Source organism: Danio rerio, chromosome 4 (assembly GCF_049306965.1).
Source record: "Danio rerio strain Tuebingen ecotype United States chromosome 4, GRCz12tu, whole genome shotgun sequence".
NCBI classification, from domain to species: Eukaryota; Metazoa; Chordata; class Actinopteri; order Cypriniformes; family Danionidae; genus Danio; species Danio rerio.
This window is the reverse complement of record NC_133179.1, coordinates 50,665,397-50,691,799: the sequence shown is the minus strand read 5'-3', so window position 1 is coordinate 50,691,799 and position 26,403 is coordinate 50,665,397. Positions and strand designations below refer to the sequence as shown.

The 26,403-nt window shown below is 39.2% G+C and overlaps 1 protein-coding gene across 3 annotated transcripts in view; it reads left to right on the top strand.

Moving 5' to 3' along the window:
• Positions 1-24,230, top strand: part of LOC137491077 (NACHT, LRR and PYD domains-containing protein 3-like) — a 37,432-nt gene extending 13,202 nt beyond the window's left edge. For all 3 annotated transcript variants that reach the window (XM_073947366.1, XM_073947367.1, XM_073947368.1), the window contains exons 5-12: positions 7,988-8,183; positions 8,659-10,438; positions 15,095-15,268; positions 15,402-15,575; positions 15,737-15,910; positions 20,122-20,295; positions 21,588-21,634; positions 22,580-24,230. In XM_073947366.1, coding sequence (XP_073803467.1) covers positions 7,988-8,183; positions 8,659-10,438; positions 15,095-15,268; positions 15,402-15,575; positions 15,737-15,910; positions 20,122-20,295; positions 21,588-21,634; positions 22,580-23,103 — 3,243 coding nt within the window. In that variant the 3' untranslated portion in view covers positions 23,104-24,230. The remainder of the gene's footprint in view (positions 1-7,987; positions 8,184-8,658; positions 10,439-15,094; positions 15,269-15,401; positions 15,576-15,736; positions 15,911-20,121; positions 20,296-21,587; positions 21,635-22,579) is intronic.
• Positions 24,231-26,403: the final 2,173 nt, after the last annotated feature.

Genomic DNA, 26,403 nt, shown 5'->3' with positions numbered 1-26,403 from the left:
TTTTCTCTGACATGTTTGTCAGTCATGTTGACAGAAGACCCAGAAAGAGAAACGACTCCCTGTCAGTTTTATAATAACTTGTAGTTTAGTTGTGATTATGAATGTACACAAATAAAAATGATAATAACCTTTACTGTTCAGATCTGTGTTTATCTCATGAACATGATCAAAATGAGTATTTCAGCTCTTTTTAAGGAAATTGACATCATATATAACAGGAGCCTGTTTCAGAAAGGAGGTTAAGTGAAAACTCAGAGTATTTTAACCCTCAAATGAGAGAAACTCTGGGTTTTCCGTTTCAAAATGGCAGGTTTGTCAAACTCGAGAAAGCAGGGTAAGTCAAGCCTGTTTCTAAAAGAGAGGTAACTTTAACTCAGAGTCAGTTACTGTGGTAACTTACTCTGTGAACCTAACCTGGTCAGGAGCAGGTTTTATTCTCTCAACTCAGAGTTTTTGTCGGTCTCCTCATCTTTTTCAAAGACGAAGCGGTATTTCTCGTCTTAGCCTTACGTTTCCACCCACCTATTTGAACGCTTATTTTGGAGATGCACATAAAAACGATTGACTGAAACGACATGATGCACATCACTTTGGAAAATACACATAAAAAACACGTGCATAACTGAGTAGGATAAACTATTATTCGATAGAAAAGATGCACATAAACTATGATGAAAACACTTTTACTGAACAAATAACAGAATGTGCATTAAAAAAAAGGTTTGTTATAAGAGATCATATGCTGATGATAAAAATGTGTGTGAATGGATAAACCAGCAGGCTGAGCACACTGTAACACGTCTGAAACGTTGTTTTTGCTCATTCATTTAAAAAAGTCTTAACCATTTCAGTATTACTGTTATTATTTTATTAATGACCTCCAGAGCGTTTGGAGCGTGTCAGGAGTGTCTGTTCTCTGTGTCTCATGCCTTCAAATGCCCCTACATGTTCATTGTGTGTCAGCATTGTCTTCTGAGGCGCAGGGACATTTATTAAATATAGAAATAATTGATTCAACTTCTTCTACTGCAGTAAATTTTTACTGTTAATATTTGGCACCAGTTAATCAGGAAGTGTTGATTTTGTTCTCTTTGACTCGTTGGATGGAAATGTTGGTTTACTCGCATGTTTTATGCAATATTCCAGTTTTGCACATACATTTAATTTATATATTTGGATGGAAACACTGCTATTGGCTACATTACAGTCACACAAAGAACAAAGTCACGTACGAGAATGGCTTGTCCTTTTTTAATAAATAAAGCTTAAATAAACTGACCTTCAACAGGGACAGGTACATTAATTAGGATTATTAGTCTTTCTAAAAACTATTTTTAGTTCGGCTTACTTTCATTCATTCATTTTCTTGTCGCTCAGTCCTTTTTAATCTGGGGTCGCCACAGCGGAATGAACCCCCAACTTATCCAGCAAGTTTTATCCAGCTGCAACCCATCTCTGGGAAACATCCACACACACACACACACACACACTACGGACAATTTAGCCTACCCAATTCACCTGCACCGCATGTTCTTGGACTGTGGGGGAAACCGGAACACCCGGAGGAAACCCATGGGAAGTCAGGGAGAACATGCAAACTCCACACAGAAACACCAACTGAGCCGAGGCTCGAACCAGCGACCTTCTTGCTGTGAGGCGACAGCACTACCTACTTCGCCACTGCCTCGCCCATTCTGCTTACATTCTAAATGTCATATCAACCTCTATCACTTAAGTGATCAATAAAAAGGCAGACACACAAGTGCATTTTTAAATCTATTAAAACTGATCAACATGTATAAAAGTGGGAACGTGTGTAAAGATTTTATAAACGTCACACATTACATTACTTATTTTATTATACTTAAATATTTAAATACTTTAAATGTAAAATTACGCATTAACTTAGGCATCTATAATTTCCCATGCTAACTGTCTCTGTTTCACTGATGCATTCGTGTTGCTTTTTTAAATATATGGTCATATTTGCTATAACTCTGCATGAGCAGATCAAGTTCAGCTGGAGAAAGAAATGCTGATCTCTTTTTTTAAGATGTTGTCATAGTCACTCGTAATATCTTTGCTTCATTGATAATGCTTTTTTTATAGTCACGATGTGCGCGCTTAAATCTGAGTTGGTCTACTCAAAGTTGATTGACCCAACTCAGATAAGTTGTTTTGAAACCGAAAACTTGAAACAAAGTTTTCAATCTCTCGGTAAATCAACTCAGAGTTTAAATGTAAACTCAGAGTTGGTTAAACATCTTTACTGAAACAGGTCCCAGATGTGCATTATTCTCTAATAATTCAACAGACTAGTCAATTTCTCCATATATCAGTGTAATAGACGTCTAAACACAGATGGCTTGGTTAAAACAGGACTACATTGTGTGGAGGACTAGTCTCCTAAACATCTTACTCAAAGACTGTGTTGTGTTTTGGTGTGATTTTTGTCTTTTGTAGCTGTGAAATATCTGAAATCATTCAGCAGTAGTGATGGGTAAAGGGGCTCACACAACGCATGCGCCTCTCGGCACCACAAAACGCTGAACTGCCACAGACAGATTTCTATTAGGGTGCCTCCCCAGCCAGGAATGACATGTGGGGCCCAGATGAGGGCTTCATGGGCAGCAAATGTGGGCCCCATTATGGGCTTGCACCCAGGATCCACATTGGGGACAGCCATGAAAGCCCAGACGTACTAAAAGTGGGACCTGTAAGGGTACTGCATGGGTCCTAACTGGGTAATTCAGATGTGTTTTAAGTGGGATCTATAAGGTCTTATGTAGGTCTTAAATAGGCAATTCATGAAGGACCCATTTGGGCCCCACTGCCTAAAGGGGTTTAAAGTGGGCTTGCACCAGAATTCAACCCTGAATGCTCATATGGGCTTAAAGTGGGCTCTGTAAGCATCTTATGTTGGTCCTAACTGGGCAAACATGCAAGGCCCATATTTGTGTTCCCAGTTCAAGCCCATGCCCTCTTGGCCTATAGAAATTCTCTGCAGCACCCTTATGTGCATTACTAGTTTAAACCAATGCCCACTTGGTCCATAAATACAGGGTTCGTACGGGTGCTGGAAATCCTGGAAAATGCTTGATTTTTAATATAGTGTTTTCAAGGTTAGAAAAGTGCTTGGATTTTGAACAAAGTGCTTGAAACTGCTTGAATTTGAAATTGCAGGACTCCGAAATTACGACCGTTTTGGTTGCATAGGCGCCCGAAATTTTATCAATGCAAGCTTCACACAGAATGCATTTTTGCACTTAAAAACGCTGAACGCAGCGCTCAGAAACAGTTTTAAACAGTCGTCATGTCAACGTGCTGCAGTAAACAAAGCCCACAATGCCCGCCCCACCTTAAAGCTCTTCTGATTGGCCCACTGCTCTTGCAATGAACCCGAATCGATTGGTTAATATAAACTGTCAATCACTCAGTTCAGATGACAGAGAGCTGCTGCCGCGAAAATGTAAAGGTCTGGATCAGAGATAATGACAAGAACACTGGCAGATTTGATACTGTTTTAGACAAAATCTCTTCAAAATGTTTCCTATTCAACTCAAATCAAACGCGGCGCCGCGCGCACGGTTTGGTCGAGTCTCAAAAAATGCCTTGCGGACAGGCCCGGATTAAGACCTCAGGGGCCCCTGGGCACATTGTCTTGTAAGGCCCCCTACCTGGCCGCACCCCTAGTTGAATTTAAAAATAAGAATTTAATAATTTTTAAATAAAATGAATCTATAATTTTTTGCCCACATATTAAATAAATGATATATAGTACATATGTATTTATAGTCTACAAAGATTTAACTTATTTTTCAAAGCATTGAATAAAAATACTAATAAAACTATATATATATATATATATATATATATATATATATATATATATATATATATATATATATTTATGTATATTTATGTATTTATGTATATTTTCTGTCTGTCTCTCACACGATGAATCCAGTCCGCGCTGCGCTGCCGTTAGCCTCCTCCGCCTGGTTAATGCTAGCCACTCATCATTTAAAGTTACCATAACGTCTTCTTCTGTACCCTCATTCTCCTGATCATGGGTCTGTTTAAAGATGGTGTGTATGGAAAATGCCTCAATAAAGATGCCTCCTCTCCTCTTTCTCTCGCGTTTGCTAAATCCACTTGTCCACTCATTTTTAATCTATGACAGATATAACGTTACAAATACAGTCTGCTCAGTTTAGTGCCGGTTATTACAAAACTGACGTTTCCGCGCTTGACCAATGACAGCCTCCTGTTTAGTTCAAGAAAGAAAGGCAATTTAAATATAATAATAATATTAATATGTGATCGCGATTTTTTTGCTCAGAGGAAATACAGTTGTCTGAGCAATATAGTTTTTGCAGAGAGGGAGGCACCTATAAGGCTAAACATTGTTAAATACCCACGAGACACTTGTGACTTTATATCACATTTGCATTATTTTAAAAAAATGTTTCCTTCCTGTCAAAAATAAATATATTTCCAATCTGATATGTAACGGGGAGAAAAAAAAAAGTAGCACGAGTTCAGCTGATGGTGGATTCGAACCGAGTTGATGTTCAATAGCGTCAAAACATGAAGCTGCGCACCTTACAAGGTGCGCCACTGAGGCTGTATTGCTAAACAGCTCTCTACTCATCTTGTCTCTATCAATCAGGCATCGATGGGCGTAAACCCTAAATAGCTTATTACAACTAGATTCCAACTAGATGCGCTATTTGTAATTAGCCTAAAAAGACACTCCGAAATTGTCTTTTTTTCTCCCCGCTCGCAGGGGCCCCTAGTGCGCACGGGCCCCTGGGCCTGTGCCCATAAGGCCCATTGGTTAATCCGGCCCTGCTTGCCGACCTCCAGCCGAAATCATGCGCGCAGAAAACCATTCCCGCGCGCCTCATGCGCTGCTCTGCTCTGCTCCGCTCCCGATCTGAATACCGGCTGTATAAATGCACGGCGATAAAATGTATTGTGTACTTATGTACTGTGTAACCGGAGTAACTGATGATAATGATCTTATTTTGACTATATGGCTATGAAGCAGAAGAGATGATGAATCAGGGAGGTAAGACTTAACATTAATTCTCAGCCATGTGTCGGGTCTAAGACAACAGATAATTAGGCTACATAAAAGATTTTTTTTTGTATTCTATAGATTTGTCTTTAATATTCAAGCAAAAGATTTCTTAAGAGATCTTAGCATATCACTTTAGTTGTGTCTTTACATTTCTTTCAGTTAGGCTACATGTAGGATGGATTTCTGTTATTATATATTTAGAATAATAATTGTATAATATTAAAAATAATAATAATAAAGATTATTATTTATTTCTAAGTACATTTCTAAAAGCAGGTGGTTCGATCAGGGTCCCATTTTAAACTAGAACCGCCACTGACTTGAGGCATGTATAGGTTTTCTATATGACGCATTGTAAATAAAATTAATAATAAAGCCCAGAGACACAATATGAAAATGTTATATTACAAATTGTGTTTATCTACACAAAATGCATGTGAGCTTGATCTACAGGCCAACCAGAATGTAGTGGATGCGGTTCTCCCGTTGGGCGCTTTAAAACAACGGCAACTGAAGCCCCGCAGAAAAAAGAAAACAGTTATTTTACAGTATTAACCCCTTCAATATGTGTCTTATTATTTATAGAAATATTTTGTATCCGTTTTAAAACTATAGCCTACCTTTTTCTATATTGTAGACAACAGCAATAAAAACACACGATACTCTGCATTTCAGTTATTTTATTAAAAATATTTATTTTACTTCAGCAGCATCACAACAGATGTGGATCAAAAAAGTTTTTTTTTTTTTTTTGTAAAAGGTTCGCAAAAATAAAGTTTCACCAAAACTTAACCAAACGACTGTTAAGTAGCACAGCCTAACTAAAATTAGAAGCTAGCAAAATTTGGCTGCGTAAACTTAAAACAAAAATAGCCTGAATATTTTTACGATAGCTATAGGTAATCAGTCGGTGATCAGTGATCAGTCGGTGGAAGTAAATAAAATAAAGCTGGTGTGTGACCCCCCCCTATGTTGGTCTGCGCTCAAGTCTCGCCTCTAGACCGCAACTACTCCCTGCAACCATAACCAATCAAATATCAAATTACAGCGCAAATACCAGCATAACCAATCAGAAAGAATGAAAGTAATTTAATTTTAGAGCCAATCAATCATTGTTTTCATGCTCGATTGTCGCTGATGCGTTCGATTAATCGAATAATTGTGCACATCCCTAGTCTGGTGATTATTTGTCATTTATAGATAGGTTATATAAAGACTTATACAGAGAGGTGATACCTTTTGAACCATTAAACATGTTTTCCTTTAACCCCTTAACTGTCACAATTTGTCAGGTTGGACATTTGCATACAGTTACAACAGTACCTTAGTCCTAACCTAAAGTAATATTGACAAAAATAAAAAGTAATATTGATGAAAGCTCGGCGTCATGGTGTCACAGTGGGTAGCATGTTCGCCTCACAGCAAGAAGGTTGCTGCTTTGAGTCCCAGCCGGGTCAGTTGGTGTTTCTGTGTGGAATTTCTCCCTGTGTTCGCATGAGTTTCCTCTGGGTGCTCTGGTTTCCCTTCACAGTTCAAACACATGGGCTATAGGTGAATTGAATAGGCTAAATTGGATAGTGTATCTGTGTGAATGCAAGAGTGTATGGGTGTTTCCCAGTGTTGGGTTGCGGGTGGAAGGGCATCCACTGTGTAAAACATATGCTGGATAAGTTGGCGGTTCATTCTGCTGTAGTGACCCCTAATTAACAATGGGACTAAGCTGAAAAGAAAATTAATTTATGAAAGCTTGCAAACTATGGTTTCCATATTTGGTGACCGATTTTCAAAACAGTTGACAGAGGAAGAGTTCATTGATTTGCAGCAAGGATATTCTCAGACTCGTAAGGATTCAATTTGTTACAGGAATTTTAAATAGCAATGCACATGAAATATCATGAACGTCTGGTCTTGAAAGTTTGGTACTACACTCAAACAAAATCTGACTGTAAGTTCATTTTAGACAAATCAACTTTAGGTAGAAAAAGACCAAACTTAAAAAGATACTTCATCCAATAACTGAATTATTATTTTTTTTACCATTTTTTGGATGAACTGTTCCAATAAATCTATGCTCAAGTATTCAACAATTTAATTTGAAATGTTATATTGTGTTTTGTAAAATAGCACAAATTATGGATTTAAATGTGGAAAAGTACATACACCAAATATAAACGTAATTTACTGCGGTTGTTAGGTGCTGGAAAAGCATAAAAATGCACCTTGAAAGTGCTTGAAAAGTGCTGGAATTTGAAGTTAGAAAAGGTGTAAGAACCCTGTAAATATGTCATGCAAGACCCATATATGTGTTCCCAGACCAAACCAATGCCCACTTGGCCCATGCCTGTCCCTTATGGGGCCCATGTAATCAGCTCATTTGGGCTTCCTATGTGGGACTTGTACTACAAAACCTTCATAGGATCCGCTGATTTCACCCAGCCAAAGCCCATGCCCCCAAAGTTCCCATATAATCCGTACTTTACCCATCCGTGCCCTACATGTCATTGCTGGCTGGGTAGCTATGACGCAGGACACTTCATATTTCTGTTGCACCACAGGACCGCCATCTGGATAGTTTTATTTTTAATAACGTGAATGTGTGTTGCTGGTGTGTGATACTTCCAGCTGTCATGTGCAGGCCATGTTGCAGCGCTGAGCTCCTCATCTGGTGTGTGAACCCCTAAAGTGTAATGTGCTCAAAACCTGCTTGGATGTACTTTAACTGTGTGTTTATCTGAAAATAACCTTTGAATATTCATCAGCTAATCAGAATCAAGCATTTAACAGACCAGTAGTATACTGTATTATAATATATTTTCATTTATTGAGGAGGTTGTGGATGTACAACTCTGTGTGAATGAATCTGTTGGTTAAAAGTTGATCTTCTCTTTTCTTCACTCATAGAATCTTGAGAGCAAAATGATCAGATTTGTGAAGAATGAACTGGAAAAGTTTAGGAAAATCTTACAAGAAGAAAACAGACAAGAGTTTGTAAAGGAGTTTAATGAGAACAGAAGCAGAATCACAGAAGCAGCTCTTGATCTCACACTCTTCTTCCTGAGAGAGATGAAGCAAGTTCAAGCTGCTGATACTCTCCAGGGTAAGAGACTCATGGATAGACATACACGAAACCTGCAGATTTCAACAGATTTTTAGTCCATCATTGAGCCTATTTATTTACTTGTGTAGATGTGTGTTCAATTATATTCATTCAGTTTTTATTTAATTTCAGTGATATTGTTGACTAATATAAAAATGTTCATATGATTTATTTACAATACAGTTGGTAGAGTCATATTTTCTGTCCTTTAGTAGATCTGTTATATACGAGACTTGTGCTTTTAACAATTAAGTGGATCTAATTGGATTTGTATTGTAAATATTAAATATTATTATTTTTATGTTTAAAAGTTTTTTTTCATATATTAACTTTTTAGTTATGATACTACACAATTCTCAGAAATAGCAAAAAAAGTCTGAAAGTTCTGTCTGGCCCTACTCATGGTGATCTGTCAGACTGTCACTTACAAATAAGTCAAGACTAAATCTCTCTGTTTCTTTGCTCCTGTGTTTAGATGAGCTGTTCTTCGTTTATCAGCTTAAATGTAGCCTGAAGAAGAAATATCAAAGTGTGTTTGAAGGAATTGCTCAGCAGGGAGACTCCACACTTCTGAATAACATCTACACAGATCTCTATATCACTCAGGGTGCGAGTGAACAGGTCAACACTGAACATGAGATCAGACAGATTGAAGCTGCTTCCAGACGTCATCAGTCACTAGAGATACAAGTTGAATGCAAACATTTGTTTGAAGCAGCTGAACAAGACGAGCAGATCAGAACTGTCCTGACAAAAGGAGTTGCTGGCATCGGGAAATCAGTCTCTGTGCAAAAGTTTGTTCTGGATTGGGCTGAAGGGAAAGAAAATCAAGACATCAGCTTCATATTTCCTCTTCCATTCAGAGAGATGAACTTAAAGGAGAAAGAAAGACAAAGTTTAAAAGACCTCATAACTCAGTTTTTCCCAGAGACTAAAGGACTGAACCTTACAAGAAGCACACGATTCAAAGTCCTGTTCATCCTTGATGGATTGGATGAATGTCGTCTTCCTCTGAACTTTGCTGGTAATGAGACGTGTGGTGATGTATCTTCAGCAGTCTCTCTGGATGTTCTCCTGACGAACCTCATCAAGGGAAATCTGCTTCCTTCTGCTCTAATCTGGATCACCAGCAGACCAGCAGCTGCCAGTAAGATTCCTGCTGACTGTATCGACCGGCTGACAGAGATACGAGGATTCACTGATGCCCAAAAGGAGGAGTACTTCAGAAAGAGACTCACAGATCAGAATCAGGCCAGAGAAATCATTGATCACATTAAACAGTCAAAGAGTCTCTTTATTATGTGCCACATCCCAGTCTTCTGCTGGATTTCAGCCACTGTTCTCCAGAACATACTGAAACTGAAACACAGGGCTCATGCTGAAACACTGAAGGAATCTCCCAAGACTCTGACACAGATGTACACACACTTTCTCCGCTTTCAGATCCAGCAAAGCAGAAGAAAGTATGATGGAGAAAACACACCAGATGTCTCCTGGGATCCAAACTTCATCCTTTCACTGGGGAAACTGGCCTTCCAGCAGCTGGAAAGAAACAATGTGATCTTCTATGAGAGCGATCTGAAAGACTGTGGCATTGACGTCTACAAGGCATCGGTGTACTCAGGCATGTGTACCCAGATCTTTAAGGAGGAGACGGGTATCATTCTTGGTACCATGTACTGCTTTCTTCACTTGAGCGTTCAGGAGTTCATTGCAGCCCTTTATCAACATCTGATTCTAGACAGAGACAAGAAGAATGAATGTTTTTTTAAACAGAAAAGCAAAAATAAAGACATGATTGATTTGCTGAAGGCTGCAGTGGACAAGGCTCTGGAAAGTGAGAATGGGCATCTGGATCTTTACCTTCGCTTCCTTCTCGGTCTGTCTCTCCAGTCTAATCGACAACTCTTACGAGGCCTGTTGACACAGCAGGATGACAGAGACCAGAGCAAAGAGGAAATAATTGCCTACATCAAGCAGAAACTTGAATGGAATCTGTCTCCAGAGAGATCCATCAATCTGTTCTACTGTCTGAATGAACTGAACGACCAAACTCTGCTGAAAGAGATTCAGTCTCACCTCAGTAGAGGAAGTCTGTCATCTGCTGACCTTTCACCTGCCCAGTGGTCTGCTCTGGTCTTTGTGTCGTTGACCTCAGAGGAGGAGCTGGAGGAGTTTGAGCTTCAGAAATTCCAGAGATCAGACGAGTGTCTCATCAGACTATCAGCAGTCATCAAAAACTCCAAAAGAGCTCTGTAAGTCAAAGTGCTTCTTTTTTTCATCTAAGAAGTAGACGTTTCCTGAATTTAAATAATACAGTATATTATGTTAATGGTCATGAGCTTTAGGTCATGACCAAAAGGACAAGATTTTGGATACAAGCAGTCAAAATGAGTTTGCTTCGCAGGGTTGCAGAGCGCACTCTTATAAACAGGGTCTGGAGCTCTGCCATATGGGAGGAGCTCAGAGTAGAGCCACTGCTCCTCGACATCAACAATTCAATTCATCTTTATTTCTATAGCACTTTAACAATGTAGATTGCGTTAAAGTAGCTTCACATAGAAGATCATAGTAAATTGAAACAGTGTCAGTTCAGTTTTGTGTTTAAGTTCAGTTTAGTTCAGTTCAGTGTGGTTTACTTTTCACTGCTGAGAGTTCAAACACTGAAGAGCAGAAGTCAGCAGAGTTGGCTCAGGCATCTGTCCCACCGGGAGGAAGCCTCGGCGAAGACACAGGACGAGCTGGAGGGACTATGTCTCTCGGCTGGCCTGGGAATGCCTCAGGATCCACCCGGAGGAGCTGGTGCAAGTGTTTGGGGAGAGAGAAGTCTGGGGTTCTCTCCTAAGACTGCTGCCCCTGCAACCCGGCAATGGATAAGCGGATGAAAATAAGAAATGACATGACATCATGTTAATGAACATGAACATTATTGATATCAACTAAACTGCAAAATACATTAATAATTGTTCATTATGTAATGTTATAGTGTTTTTTAAATAACATTCAGATTCATGTTTTGGCAGTGGTTGTTTAAGGGTAAGTTTACCCAAAAAGTGAATTTACTAATTCTTACTCACTCTTCATGGATATAAACCTTTCTAAAACTTTGTTTTCTCCTGTTGAACACAAAAGAAGATAATTTAAAGAAAGCTGAAACCTGTAACCATTGACTTACACACCAGTTGGTTTTCCTACCTCGTAGGTCAATAGCTAATGGTGTTTAGCTGTCATAAAAAGACATGGGGATGATTGGGAGGCCATGATCGTAAGGGCCAATTGAGGGACTTTGGCCAGGACACCGGGGTTACACCCCTGCTCTTTACGAGAAATGCAATGGGATTTTTAAAGACCACTAAGAGTCAGGACCACGGTTTAATGTCTCATCCGAAAGACGGCGCCCACTGACAGTGTAGTGTCCCGTTCACTTTCACTAGGGCATTATTACTCACGCAGACCACAGGATGTGCGCCCCCTGCTGGCCTCACCGACACCACTTCCAACAGCAACCTAGTTTTCCCATGTGGTCTCCCAGCCAGGTACTGGCCAGGCTCAGCCCTGCTTAGCTCCAGGAAGTAACCGGTCTTGGGCTTGAGGGTGACATGGCTGTCATCGTCTAAATTGCACACAAGTCAGCTATAAAATGATACAGAACCTTTAAAGTCCTTTCTGGACTGGAGTGGAATGATCACACCGATGTTTTCTCCATTCTGTCTATTTTGACTCATATCTATGCTGATAATTATTAGGTAACAATGACACAGACACACACACACACATACACACACACACACTCGTACACTATGGTCAGTTTTGTTCACCCAATTCACCTATACCAAATGTCTCCACACTGTGGGGGAAACTGGTGCTGGGACTAAAACCAGCAACCTTCTTGTTGTTAGGCGAAAGTGTTTACCAATTAACCGCCATACAACCATCTTTTTTATAATATCTTCTTTTAAATGTGCAGGCAGGTAAGACAAATGCAAGAGCTGGATCTAGGTTCAGTTCTAATGTTAAATAAAATCCATACACAAAAATATTGACAGAGCTGAAGAGCAGAAAACACAAGCAAGAGAAACACACACACATACAGCAAACTATGATCAACATATAATGACTGAAACAGGGGAGCTTAAACACACAGAGAATAGTGTGTTAACAAGGGGGTGGAGAGTAACTGGGTAACTAACAAGGGTAACATGGGGAAAACTGGGGTGAACACAGAGAACACAAGGAAAACACAACAGTACAAGGACAGGACAACCAGGACCGTGACACAGCTCCCTTCTAGGAGAAGATTCCAGATAATCCTCAGAGGAAAACACGAAACAAGAGTGAGTTCAGCAGCTGGATGGGTTTCAGTGGACAAGGGTGATGGGGGGAGAGGCAGCTTAATGAAACAATGACAGGGTACAGGACAGATGGTGAGAGGGAAACTGACAGGCAGGTGGACAGAGAGGAGGATAAAGCCAAGGCAGGGACTACTGGACAGTAAACCAGAGCAGATCCTGTATATCTGGCTTTTTATCTCAAAGGTTTTGGAGAAGATTGTTTCTGTACAGCTGAATGATTTCATGTTTAATAATAATGTTTTTGATAAATTTCAGTCAGTTTAGAGCTGGTCATAGCACAGAGTCCGCTCTATTGTGGGTTTCAAATGATGTCTTGTTGGAGCTTGGTTCAGGTAGCCCTGTTCTTCTATTATTGGATCTCACTGCTGCTTTTGATACAGTGGACCATGACATCCTCATTAATCATCTTAGAGAACACGCTGGTATCCAGGGTCTAGCCTTGGACTGGTTCTCTTCATATCTGAAGTATAGAACTACATCAGTCAGTTTGGGCAACTCTTGTTCTTTTGTCTTTCACTTACTGTGTGGGGTTCTGCAGGGCTTGATATTGGGTCCAGTTTTGTTTTCCCTTTACTTATTTCCGTTGGAAATTTTTTGGAAAAGCATGGCATAAATTACCATCTATATGCTGATGACTCTCAAATCAATCCACCCTTCAGGCTTTGTTTAATAGTTTGACTGATATAAGAGATTGGAGAACTCAGCTGCCAGGCTTTTAACAGGCACAGAAAAGGAGAGCACATTACACCTGTACTGGTTTCTCTACACTGACTGTCAATACAGTTTAGAATTCAGTACAAAGTACTGCTGTATGTTTGTAAATCCCTCCATGGCCCCTGAGTATATTTCTGAGCTAATTAATATACACCAACCCGTGAGATCTCTTCATTCTAAGGATCGACTCTATTTGCAAGTTTCACGATCACGCTTGATATGTGGAGGTGATAGAGCTGTTTCAGTTGCTGCTCCAAGACTTTGGGCCGATCTTCCACTCTCTTTAAGAACTTCTCCAACTCTTGAGTGTTTTTAGAGGTCACTGAAACACTTATTTTCTTCAGCTTTTACTCGTGTGTTGTAAGTTGATGTATTTGGTTTCTTGTATGTTTGCTTGTATTCTGTGTTTTATGTACAGCACTTTGGTAGCCATTGTGGTTGGTTGAAAGTGCTTTAGAAGTTAATTGAGTTGAGTTGATCAGGATAAACAGCAGGAGCACAGAGCAATAGTGGAGCTGGTGAAACCCTCCATGATGATGCGATCCCACCTTTCTGGAGGTTTCAAACACCTCTAGACTGCCTGGATGTCCTTAAAGCGGTGGTCTAGAGTGTATTTTTAAGGCTTGGTTGTGTTGATAAGATGCAATGCGATGTGTGCTCATGCTTCATTTGTAGAAAATCAGCTTATTTTTCATATTTCTAACTTTGACTATATACAGCTACTCAGCTAACATGAAGACACATGTCATATTTCCTAGTTCCTCTGAAAGGCCCGTCCTCAAAAGGCTTTGATTGGTCAGCTAATGTTGTTGTCAGCTAAAATTGTGCTGTGATTCGCGGATCGGCTCCACATCACCAGGAAAAGTGTCACGGCCCAACAAGCACACACTTTTGCGCTGTGTAAATCCTATCAGTCAGAGTAGCTGTTAGCTGTATCAGTGTGAGCCTGAATCAGACAGAAAATGACACAGAGGACACAGCTGAAGCTCACGCCAGCTCTCTAAAATATCATCTGACAAGAGTCTGTCACATATATTCAGAATAAGCATGTGTGAGTCATATGAAACATTCTTATATCTTTAGAGTGTTAGTTATCTGAGATGTAGAATGCAGGGAAAGTGTCCTTATAGAGAGACTCTGCATTTTTTGCACTGAATTTGCACTGAATTTTTAGCTGAAATGTTAGCAGTGCCAAACAGTATTTCCCGTTGTTTACATCCTTGTTTATGTCCTCGCTACAACATACTGTTAGCGCTAGTAACTGTGTCTGATGTACTGGAGAAGACTGAAACTGCTGTACTAGAGTCAACTGAAACGGTGGACATGGCTGGATAAGGCTGAGGAACTGCAGGCAAGATTACAGGGCAGACAGTCCTGATCACTGACATGGAGGAATCTTTAGAAACAAAAACACACAAACAGCAAACAACAATGTATTATATTTATATATCTTCTTTATATATCTTCTTCGAATATATTTATATATCTTCTATAATTCTGTCACATATGCATCTGTTTAATTGTATTCTGAAAAGTGCTTTGAGATGCAACTTTAAAGATGCTACAGAAGATTATTGTCATTAGTTTGTTCATTAAAATATTAATAAATAAAACAATTAAAACAAATTCCTGTCTTGTGTTAGGTGTTTAATAAAGAGTTGGGTTATTGGAACATCTGAATAAAGCTATTTAATTGTGTTTTATAGACAAACATACTATTTAAAGCTAAAATCAGCAGATGTGCTCACTAACTAGTGAAGTTAAACCAGTACTACAGTCAGATGTGCTTCAGACTATCAAACACACCAAATTAACACATACATATTGTGTTTGTCCTCTACACAGGCTACAGTTCTGTAAACTCACTGTTCGGTCCTGTGAGAGTTTGTCTTCAGCTCTACAATCCTCAAACTGTGTGCTGAGAGAGCTGGACCTGAGTAACAATGACCTGCAGGATTCAGGAGTGAAGAAGCTCTCTGATGGACTGAAGAGTCAACACTGTAAACTGGAGACACTGAGGTCTGAGTTTAAGCATCTGATTGATTGATTGATTGATTGATTGATTGATTGATTGATTGATTGATTTTTTGTTTTGTTACATCAGACAGATCACATTAACAGTGTGTTTTTAGTAATGTGTGCTCTTTCTCAGATTGATGACGTGTGAACTCACTGCAGATTCTTGTGAGAGTTTGTCTTCTGTTCTACAATCCTCAAACTGTGTGCTGAGAGAGCTGGACCTGAGTATCAATGACCTGCAGGATTCAGGAGTGAAGAAGCTCTCTAATGGACTGAAGAGTCCAAACTGTAAACTGGAGACACTGAGGTCTGAGTTTAAACACCTGATTGATTGATTGATTGATTGATTGATTGATTGATTGATTGATTGATTGATTGATTGATTGATTGAATGATTTTTTGTTTTGTTACATCAGACAGATCACTTTAACAGTGTGGTTTTTAGTAATGTGTGTTCTTATTTCTCAGATTGGTCATGTGTAAACTCACTCTTCAGTGCTGCGAGAGTTTGTCTTCAGCTCTACAATCCTCAAACTGTGTGCTGAGAGAGCTGGACCTGAGTAACAATGACCTGCAGGATTCAGGAGTGAAGAAACTCTCTGATGGACTGAAGACTGTGAACTGTAAACTGGAGACACTGAGGTAAATTATTCTCTACCCTACAATAGCTACAGTCAGACAGTTTCATATTAGAGCTCTTCATGCTTGAACATGTTAACCCTGGGTGATACTAAACCCCAGATAACAGGAATTATGGTTTATCAGTGATTATGTTTCACACTGCTCATACTATACCTGTAGTTAACCATCAGGGGTCTGAGGTGATTTTGGGACCCCTGAGATGTTTTGACATGCCCTGACATCTGTGCTGATTTCAGCTACTTATTACACAGAACTGGCCAACATGTGTTTTATTTGTGTTCAGCACAAACTGAGCTACAATAATTTGTGAGAAATATTGATGCACATGCTTGTGTTTTTTAGAAAACAAATATTATGTGTGGTTAGTAGGTTTTGAAGAAAAAAATTGCTGAAATAAGATCCATAAACCACACTGAATGTGCCTGAACAAGAGTTTAGAGTAAGCAGTCTTGTAGACTAGAATATTTACTGCACAATTATGTGGAAATTATTCTGTTCTCTCATTCAGAGAAAACATTACAATGATCTACATTTTGTTAAGTTTGTTTTGGGTGATCTCAGCTGTATGTGTGAGTGACAATTCTTATGAATAATTCACACCTGAGAGACAACAGACACTCCCCCACTCACCCATCAAGGGCAGTGTACAGCAATGTCCATCTGCAGAAGCTAGCCCAAACTCAATAGCCGCGTTTCCACTATCGCGCCTAAAGCGAGCGAGCCAGGGCGAGCCAAGGCCAGTGGCATTTCCACTGTCACTTCCGGGGCCTAATCGGGCCAAAGCGGGGCTTTCTCGGGGCCAACGGCCAGCCTTTTTCGGCCCGCCGAATACCTTGGGCCAAGGAGGGCCAGCCGGGGCTTCGGGGCGGAGTGAAAGGAGAGGCGGGCACAGTTTTCCGTTCGCACTCGAGTACATGCGCCAAACAAATAAATAAATAAGGGAAAGAAAACATCTGGAACAAATTATAGGCTGGGGTCTTTTTTGCATATGATTGCCCTTAAGTTTCTCTTTTAAATGTAAGGCTGTTGCATAAAATGATCTTTCTTTGCTGCATCTTTGATGTTTCAATAACGCATAATAATCTTTACACCATATTAAAGACACAGCAGACAGTAAAGGTTTTCAAGAGGTTTTGTCAAGTTTAATACTGTAAGTGTGTTTTTGCGCGTTTAGATGCCTGTGTATGTGTGTGAGACCGAAAAAAAGCGCTCCATTCATAGCTCTGTTGATGCCGCGAGCGGCTTTTTTCTTTTATTTTTATTGTTTTAATTTATTTTGGAGATAATACACTATATGAATACAACAGTAGGACATTAAACTTTACAAATTTCATGCCCACTTTTGTAGGCTCAAAACAATAGTGTCATATCTAGATAAAATAGCCCTATATTGAAATAATTTAAAGAATTACAAATATTAGATAGGCCTATAATAAAATCACATTAAATAAATAAACCAATATAAAACTAACAAAAGCTATAGCTATAACAATTAGGTACTATATCAAACTGTTTCAAATTTATATTAAACTTTCATTTTTCAAAAGCCTCTTTGAAAAAAAGATTTTAGATATTTTCTAAAAAAAACAAAAATAAATAAACACCGGAAAATGTTTTAAATATTATTTATAAAGTATTTGGATACGATGAAATTAATCAAATCATGCAAACTGAGCATTTTCGGGGTGAGTGAAAGCAGAAACTAGGTGACCTTTTTTTCTGTCTGCAGCCGCGCAGCACTTTTTTGACGGGGAAAACTGCAAGTTCAAAATGTGTTCTGTGTCCTCAAACAAGTGTGTATGTTTTTATATAACGTGGTAAAATTAAAAAAGGACATTTTAAATACATAAAGAGCTTTATTAGTGCATAGCTGCTGAGCGCAACGAAATATAGGGTATATTTTATTACGTGCTGCTCTTATGTGCTGAAACACTGAACACTTTCCTTTACTTTAGATATAATAAGCAACATTTTTAAATAAAGGGAATCACCTATTAAGTGTCATAAAGCCTATAGTGGGAAAAAATCATGTTTCAGTTCTCTCCGGAGCATTTGGGATGAATGTTGGACAGATTCTGTCTAGAGGATGTTATAAAAAACATTTTATATCGAGTTATTAACGGAGAATTTTATATATGTGGTGTTATATTATGGATGTGTGTGCTCCCTGCGCCGGGTCCCTCCGTTAGTGGCGAGACCACTGGATTTCGATGCCAGTCGGTCGGCGAGTAAATGAATATGATGAATGAAAACACACAGGCATGTGCGTATAGACATGCGTTGTACTGCTGTACAGTAACGTGTCATTTGTTTGTTTTGGTTGTCCTAATTTTAATAGTTTCGTGATGATGTGATGGTGTGCTTTATCTGCATGATTCTGGCTGAAGTGGGCGGTTTGAGTGACGTTCGATTCGGGGGATGTTCTGGGGGCGGGGTTTACGTGACGCGCTGCGAGCTACTAGCCCCACAGTAGAAACGCGACATGATTTCGGCCTCACTGCTCAACCTCCCGGGCGATTGGCCCGGCCTGGCCCGATATAAGCCCTGGCTCGCACTGGCCTGATAGTGGAAATGCGGCTAATGCTTGTTGTGTTACTGCTGTGTGACCATGTAAACACTCTGGGTGAACAATATACAGTGCTCAGCATATATAAGTACACCCCTCACTAATCTCTCTTTTACATTCATATTTTAATAGGAAGCTTTACAGTATTATATTTGTGCATATACAATAGATTAGCCAAATCTAGAGCTCATCTAACAAAATAACTCAGGATAATGGTCCAAAAACTAGTGCACTCAAATGTATATGTTATAGAAAAATATTAAATACAACATGTAAAAAGAGGAAAATTAACAATAAAACATTTAGCTGAAATTAAGTAGTTTTTTGTTTTTGTTTTTGTTTTTTTTGCAGTATTTAGCCTGAATTTAATTGTATTATCTTTCAATTTCTGAATATGTTTGGTGACTAAAATATGATTGTCATAAATAAATCAGTTTAATAAATGTGTTCTGTTTAAATGCAGCAGAATACACTGCCTATATTGACTGAGAAATGGAGGAAAGTCTTGGTTTTCAGAATGGGCTGTCCTCCATTATGCTGAGCGCTGTATGTGACTTATACAGCCGCACATATAATATATATTTGAAATGGTGTAAAACGTGTTCGCCAAACTCTCTTGTGCATTAATCCAGCATTTAATAATCATTTCTGAATGAGTCTGAGACACTGAAGTAGAGGAATGACAAACGCTTTAAACACAAGAATAAATCAGATTTAAACATGAAAAACAATTACTGTAAATCTAAATCATATGAAGAGCTTTAATATAGATTTCACTAATAGTTGCAGTCTCAGTTCACTGTTTGAAAACTTTACCAGGTTGTGTCTGTCTAGATGTCGACATTCAACATTTCCGTGTGAAAGTGAAGCGCAGCAAGAACACAAATAAACATTATACCAGTGTTAATCCTGTTTCAGAGCAGAACAGTGGATCTGGAGGTGTGAAAGCAGCAGAGTTAAACGCTAAAGTCAAGCTGTTTTGTGTCCTGCAGAAGGTTTGAGCTGCTCTCATATTTGTGCAGTTTCAGTTTCTTGAAAACAAATAAAAGTCTCATGATAAAGTGTCTGAAATAATCCTGATTACTTGCTCATTTAAAACAATATCTGGGAAAGGCTGAATGTGAAGGAGAGTCAGCAGTCATGAATATTGATCAGGTGTTTCTCTCCTGACAGAATAAAAGTCCCCTAATGGACCATCAGTGTGAATGTGACTGTGGGTCAGGTGATGAACACATGAAGAGAGCGGCTTTGTGTTTGTCTGAGCTCATTTTGTTTTAGTCCACAACAGAATCACAATATAAATGATGAAATCAGCTCATTTCCTGTTGTGTTTTATACATGACTTTAAGATGATCTTCTGAGCTCAAGTGTGTCTTCTTCCTCCTCACAGCAGACTTTACAGCTTGATTTGGTGTATTATGAACAATGTCTTTGCTCTGTACACTTCTACAGATGATGTCGAGTCCTTGTTGAGTGTGTGAGTGTGTTTGCTGATGCGAGGGCTCGATCAATAAGGAGAGCTGATCAGGATGTGTGTGTTCATCACTGCTGTTGACATGAGCAGAAACAGCAGTCAGCATCTTCACAACACAAAGAGATGTGTGATTGTCCAACTGTGTGATGTGGACTATTGCTGTGTTTGTAGATTGTCTGGCTGTATGGTGACAGAGGAAGGCTGTGGTTTTCTGTCTTCAGCTCTGACTTCAAACCCCTCACACCTGAGAGAGCTAGATCTGAGCTACAATCATCCAGGAGATTCAGGAGTCAAGCTGCTCTCTGAACAACTGGAGGATCCAAACTACACACTGGACAAACTCAAGTATGTGGAGCAGCACTGCCTTTTTTATTGTGAATACAGATACTTTGATATTTCACTCTTCTTCTAGTGACCAGATATTAATCAAACCTGTTAAATATGTCAGTGCACTGGGGCAGTTCTCACATTAAGCGTGATATTATATCTCATATTAACACTGTACAGTTTCAGCATTGTAGTTGAGCAGTGAAACTTGTTCTCTACATTTCTGCTGAAGAACTGTACAGTATCAGGTCAGAGATGTGTGTGTACTGTTCTCCAAATACGTCCTGTGCATACTTTAACAGCAAGTTAAACTCTCCCTCATGAACTTCACAGACACAGAATGTCCTTTATCACACTTTAATAAGGGCGGAGTGAAACTATAAACAGGAAGAAAATAAACAATATCAATTTACATTCACAATGTGGACATAACAAAGATGTTTCTGGCAAATATCTCACATATCTTGTAATCTGGCTCTTTTCTGCTTCTAAACTAACATGAACACAAAATATCAGGCAATAAAAGTGATCAGCAGACAGTGATGCTGGTTCTGATATAGTCCAGTGACAATCACATGTTGAACAAACTCAAATAAAGCAAATGACAAAAAACTCCTAAACTAATCCTTTATAACTGAAGTATTATGAACAATAAACAGAACACAAACCCACCAAGCTTCCAAAGGGCGAGGAGGACTGCAGATTGGTCTGGATTCACTGCTCTCCAACTTAGCAATGTTTGGAGATGATGAAGAGGCATTTGACAGAAGATGAAGATCTCCATCATATTTCAAGTTATTTAACACTGAATTCTGCTTTATTATTGTGCTGCGCTTTTGTCAATTGATCATTGAATGAATCCTTCAGTCTTTATATCTGTCTGTTTCTGTGTTTCCATTCTGTTTTCTGTTTCCACATCTGATCTAAAAGCTCTGTGTGTCATTCAGAAGCTGATTTGACAGCTCCACACACACTCATGTTGTTTTACTGCAGTTATTAATGCACTGAGATCAGCCAATCACGATCCAGCATTCAGCACACACTCCACATGTCTTATTGTGTGTCTGTGTGTGCGTGTGTGTGTGGTGTGTGTGTGTTTGTGTGTGTTTGTGTGTGTGTGTGTTATAAGCTGATGTTTGTGTACTGACTAACGGACAACCTGTTTGTGTGTATGTGTGTGTGTGTGTGTGTTATAAGCTGATGTTTGTGTACTGACTAAAGGAAAACCTGTGTGTGTGTGTGTGTGTGTGTGTGTGTGTGTGTGTGTGTGTGTGCGTACTGACTGAATGTACATCTGTGTGTGTTTACAGTCTGGATCATGGAGGAGGGAAGAGGATTACAGCAGGACCATGCAAATGTAGGACTACACACACACACACACACACACACTCTTACACACTCTCTCAAACACACACACACCCATGTACATGATCACACAATTAGACACACACAAACACACACACTTCCTCTCTCTCAAACAGACACACATACACACAGAGCAGTAAACACATGCGTACACACACACACACACACTCTCTCTCTCTCTCTCTCTCTCTCTCTCTCTCACACACACACACTCTCTCTCTCATAAGCTGCGTCCCAAATGGCACACTATACACTATGCACTCATGCACTATGTACTTATGCACTTACACACTCAACAGGATAGTATATGTATGTAGTGGTGTCCCAAATGGCACACTTATGTTTTTTTTTACTAAGCGGAAATTCAAACCGTTTCCCTGATGACGTTTGACGGTTGCCAAATCAGTGAAATAAACAACAGAATTATCAAATAATACCTGCCGTGAGTATTGCCGCATTCACCATCAGGAGGCGCTATAATCACAATCGTAGGAGAATTTTGCTTTTACCATCCAAAATAAATAAAGTTATTCAACGTGTGCGTCCGATAGCTCCGCCCCTTCCGCTACGTAAGCAAACATGCGGTCGTTGAGTGCGTAAAGTGTCCATCATTACACACTTCATTTTAGCGGCTGAATAAGTGCATCATCCGGGTAATTAAAGTGCACTAATTATTTTTAAAATTTTCAGTGTGAACACACTACTTACACTATTTATACTACAAAATGGCGTAGAATAGTGCATAAATATGCGATTTGGGACGCAGCTATACAATCAGACACACACACACACATATACTCCCCCCCCCCTCCCTCCCTCCCTCTCTCTCTCTCTCTCTCTCTCTCTTTCTCTCTCTCTCGCTCTCTCTCTTACACACACACACACACACGCACACACACACAGCTGTGGTTGTAAATGTGTGTGTTCTTGTGTTCAGATGTCTGTTTCCTCACTCTGGATCCAAACACAGCACACACTCAACTCATTCTGTCTGAGGAGAACAGAGAGGTGAAGTGTGTGAGAGAGAATCAGCCGTATCCTGATCATCCAGACAGATTTGATTATGATCGTCAGGTGTTGTGCAGAGAGAGTGTGTGTGGACGCTGTTACTGGGAGATTGACTGGAGTGGAGATGGTGTGTGTATATCAGTGTCATATAAGAGCATCAGGAGGAAGGGAGGAGGTGATGAGTGTTGGTTTGGATATAATGATCAGTCCTGGAGTTTGCTCTGCTCTTCCTCCAGATTCATATTCAGTCACAATCACACACACACTGATCTCCCAGTGAAGGCGCTCAGCAGGAGAATAGGAGTGTTTGTGGATCACAGTGCAGGAACTCTGATCTTCTACAACATCTATAGAGACACAATGAGCCTCATCCACTCAGTCCAGACCACATTCACTGAGCCGCTCTGCCCTGGGTTTGGGCTTTATTCTGGATCATCAGTGAAACTGAGCTGAAGACTGACGAGAGATTTACCCAGAATCCTCTGCAGGAGCAGTCAGCAGCTTTGTGTGTGTGTGTGTGTGTGTGTGTGTGAGTGAGAGAAAGTCTGTTTGTGTCTGTCTGTGTGTGTGTGTGTGTGAGAGAGAGCGCGTGCGTGTGTGTGTGTGTGTGTGTGTGTGTGTGTGTGTGTGTGTGTGAGAGAGAGAGTGTGCACGTTTGTGTGTGTGTGTGTGCATGTGTAGTGTGAGAGTGTCTATGTTTGTGTGTGAGTTTGTATGTGTGTGTGTGTGTGTGTGTGTGTGTGTGTGTGTGTGTGTGTGTGTGTGTGTGTGTGTGTGTGTGTGTGTGTGTGTGTGTGTGTGTGTGCGTGTGTGTGTGTGTGCGTGTGTGTGTGTGCGTGTGTGTGTGTGCGTGTGTGTGTGCGAGCGAGCGAGCAGTTCGCTCTGAGTTCTCTGTGCGGCAGTGATCTGTCTGAAACCTTTTGTTCAAAGTCATCTGGTGAGATACTCTGTTAAATACGGTACTAGGACGGTATCATGTGTTAGCTGTGGCTAATATTTACCTTAATGCTGAATGATCAACGGGAAGGCCCTTTTTCTTTTGTCCAGTTTTCTCCTGTTTTGTGGTTAGTTATGGAGGTTAGAATTGTATGCTTTATTTATGGAATTTTATTTTTGGTATAGGTAAGAGGTTTAATATTAGGTAGCGTACCTTGTTTTGTTTGTTGTTTTGGCCTTTTTGTTCCCTGATTCTGATTTTGATATTTTTGTTTAATAAATCTGATACCCCTTATTGACAACTTGGCCTGTGTGTGTGTGCTTGGGGGAACAGGAACGGGGACTCCGGGTGACCACTTTTTATAGCGGTCATCCTTAAACTTATGTGCGTAGCGGGGTGCATCCGCTACGTAACACCAATTCACATGGGCAAACTGTTCACCTGTGATTGAATAATTGGGGCCAATTCTCACCTAAAAATAGTGATCAAAAAATTAAGAAAATAGTTTAAACATTTTTAGAGCTACTTCAACAGCAAAAGGTGAATTCTAAGATCAAGAACATCAAAGTTGTACAACCATAATAATGACAAAAATATGGAATATTTGTTTATTGCATTAAATAATAAATTCGATGGTCTGTTGAAATTACTGATTCTGATTGACTGGAATGTGTCCAATATAAGAAATTAATTTAATATTTTATTTGTTCATTCCCTTAATCAATCAGGGGCCACCACAGCAGAATGAACTGCCAACTTATCCAGGATATGTTTTACGCAGTGGATGCCCTTCCAGCTGCAACCCATTCAAACACACTTATTCACAGATATACACAATTTTTTTTAGCCTACCCAATTCACTTGTACCGCATGCTTTTGGACTTGTGGAAGAAACTGAAGCACCCAGAGGAAACCTACGTGAACACAGGGAGAACATGCAAACTCCACACAGAAATGCCAACTGACCCAGCTAAGGCTCGAACCAGCGACTTTCTTGCTATGTGGCAACAGCACTACCTACTGCGCCACTGCGATGCCCTTAATTATTATGCATTATATCATAATATTTATATTTATATATAATATTATATATTGTATGAACTGAATGCACAGGTAAGTCCAGTCAGTTTTGATCAAAGTTCAAAATAAATGCACTTCCCTCAAACATTAGAAGTAACCATAGTGACTCAGTGAATGAAAAGTTCCCTTGTAAAGCAAACACTGTTCACAATAATGTTGACAATAAACAAACTAATATGTTGTGCATTTTAGTAGACACACTGCAAATTTTAGATAGTAGATTTAACTAAGATATCTAAAGTAGTTAGATAGTAGATTTTAACTTAAAATTAACACTCCCTCAGAGTTTATATGGGAACCACTATAAAAGTGTTTAAAATATCACTTTTGAAAGTGTTAACATTATCAACACCAAGAGAGTGTTAATTAGCAAACTCTTATTGTGTAAAATATCTGTTAAATTTAAGAAAAAATACCAGCAGCTGTGATTACCAGAAACTTTCTGTGAAAAATATGTAAGTTTTATAGAACTGTATAAATTTAGGAAAAATAACCATATCTCATGAACTGATACAATGTTCAGTTTACAAAATCATAGCTTAGTGCACAAAAATGTAAAATCATTAGAAGCAATAATGTGTTTATGTGTTATTGCAAATAGCAAAAAGATTTTGACTGCATTAGTAACTACACAATTACCTTTACACAAAAGAAGATGCAGCATAACATTAAATACTCTCAGTTCATCTTGGACTCGAACACAGATGCCACTAACCTCCACAATGGTGACAAAAACCGTTTTGCTGTTTTTTTTTTTTTTACTTTTTTGATTTTACAGAAAAATACAGGCAGCTGTGGTTGCCAGTAACCTACTGTTTTAAACATTTTACATTCATAAATTCAACGTACAGAATATTTAGGTAAAAACACATTTTAGTCTGTATTTTTATTTCGAACTCTTCTGACAGAAATAAAGTTAAGCATGTTAACAAAAAGAAAATATGCTGTTTGTTGAGTTGTTTACAATAGGACAAAAAGAAAAGTTTTTTATGGAAATAAAAAAAAGCCATATAGTAGGGATGGCTGACGTGAAACCATATTTCATGAACTGATACAGTTTACAAAATCATAGCTTAGTGCACAAAGTGTAAAGTCATTAGATGTATTAATATGTTCATGTGTGATTGCAGTTAGTGACCAGATTTTGACTGCATTAGTAACTACACAGTTACCTTTAAACAAAAGAAGATGCAGCATAACATCAAATACTCTCAGGTCATCTTGTACTTGAACACAGACACTACTATCCTCCACAATGGTGACACAAAAAACGTTTTGCTGTTTTATTTTTCCTTTCTGGATTTTACGGAAAAATACTGGCAGCTGTGGTTGCCAGTAATCTGCTGTTTTTAACATTCATAAATTCAGTTTACAGAATATTTCTGTTGAAAATACATTCCAGTCTGTATTTTTTCTAACATACTTTTTTCCAACTGTTCACTAAAAACATCATCATGTACCACTTCAGCAATTTGCCTGGCATGTTCCTCTTTGGTTCTCAATTTTAATGATCCTGACTGGACCCCCTTTTCCTGGATTTCACACCTCCTGGCAATTCAAAATCGACATGTGTGTTTAACAGTGGAAATCTCCCGTAGTCTTGCAAATTGAATGAGCACCTAGATTATCAGATGACAATACACTTCCTTTTACATAATCTCCTAACTCTTAAATGTATACACCATGTGTTTTAAGAGTTTCAAAGTCTTGAACAAATGGGTGCAAGACCACCATGC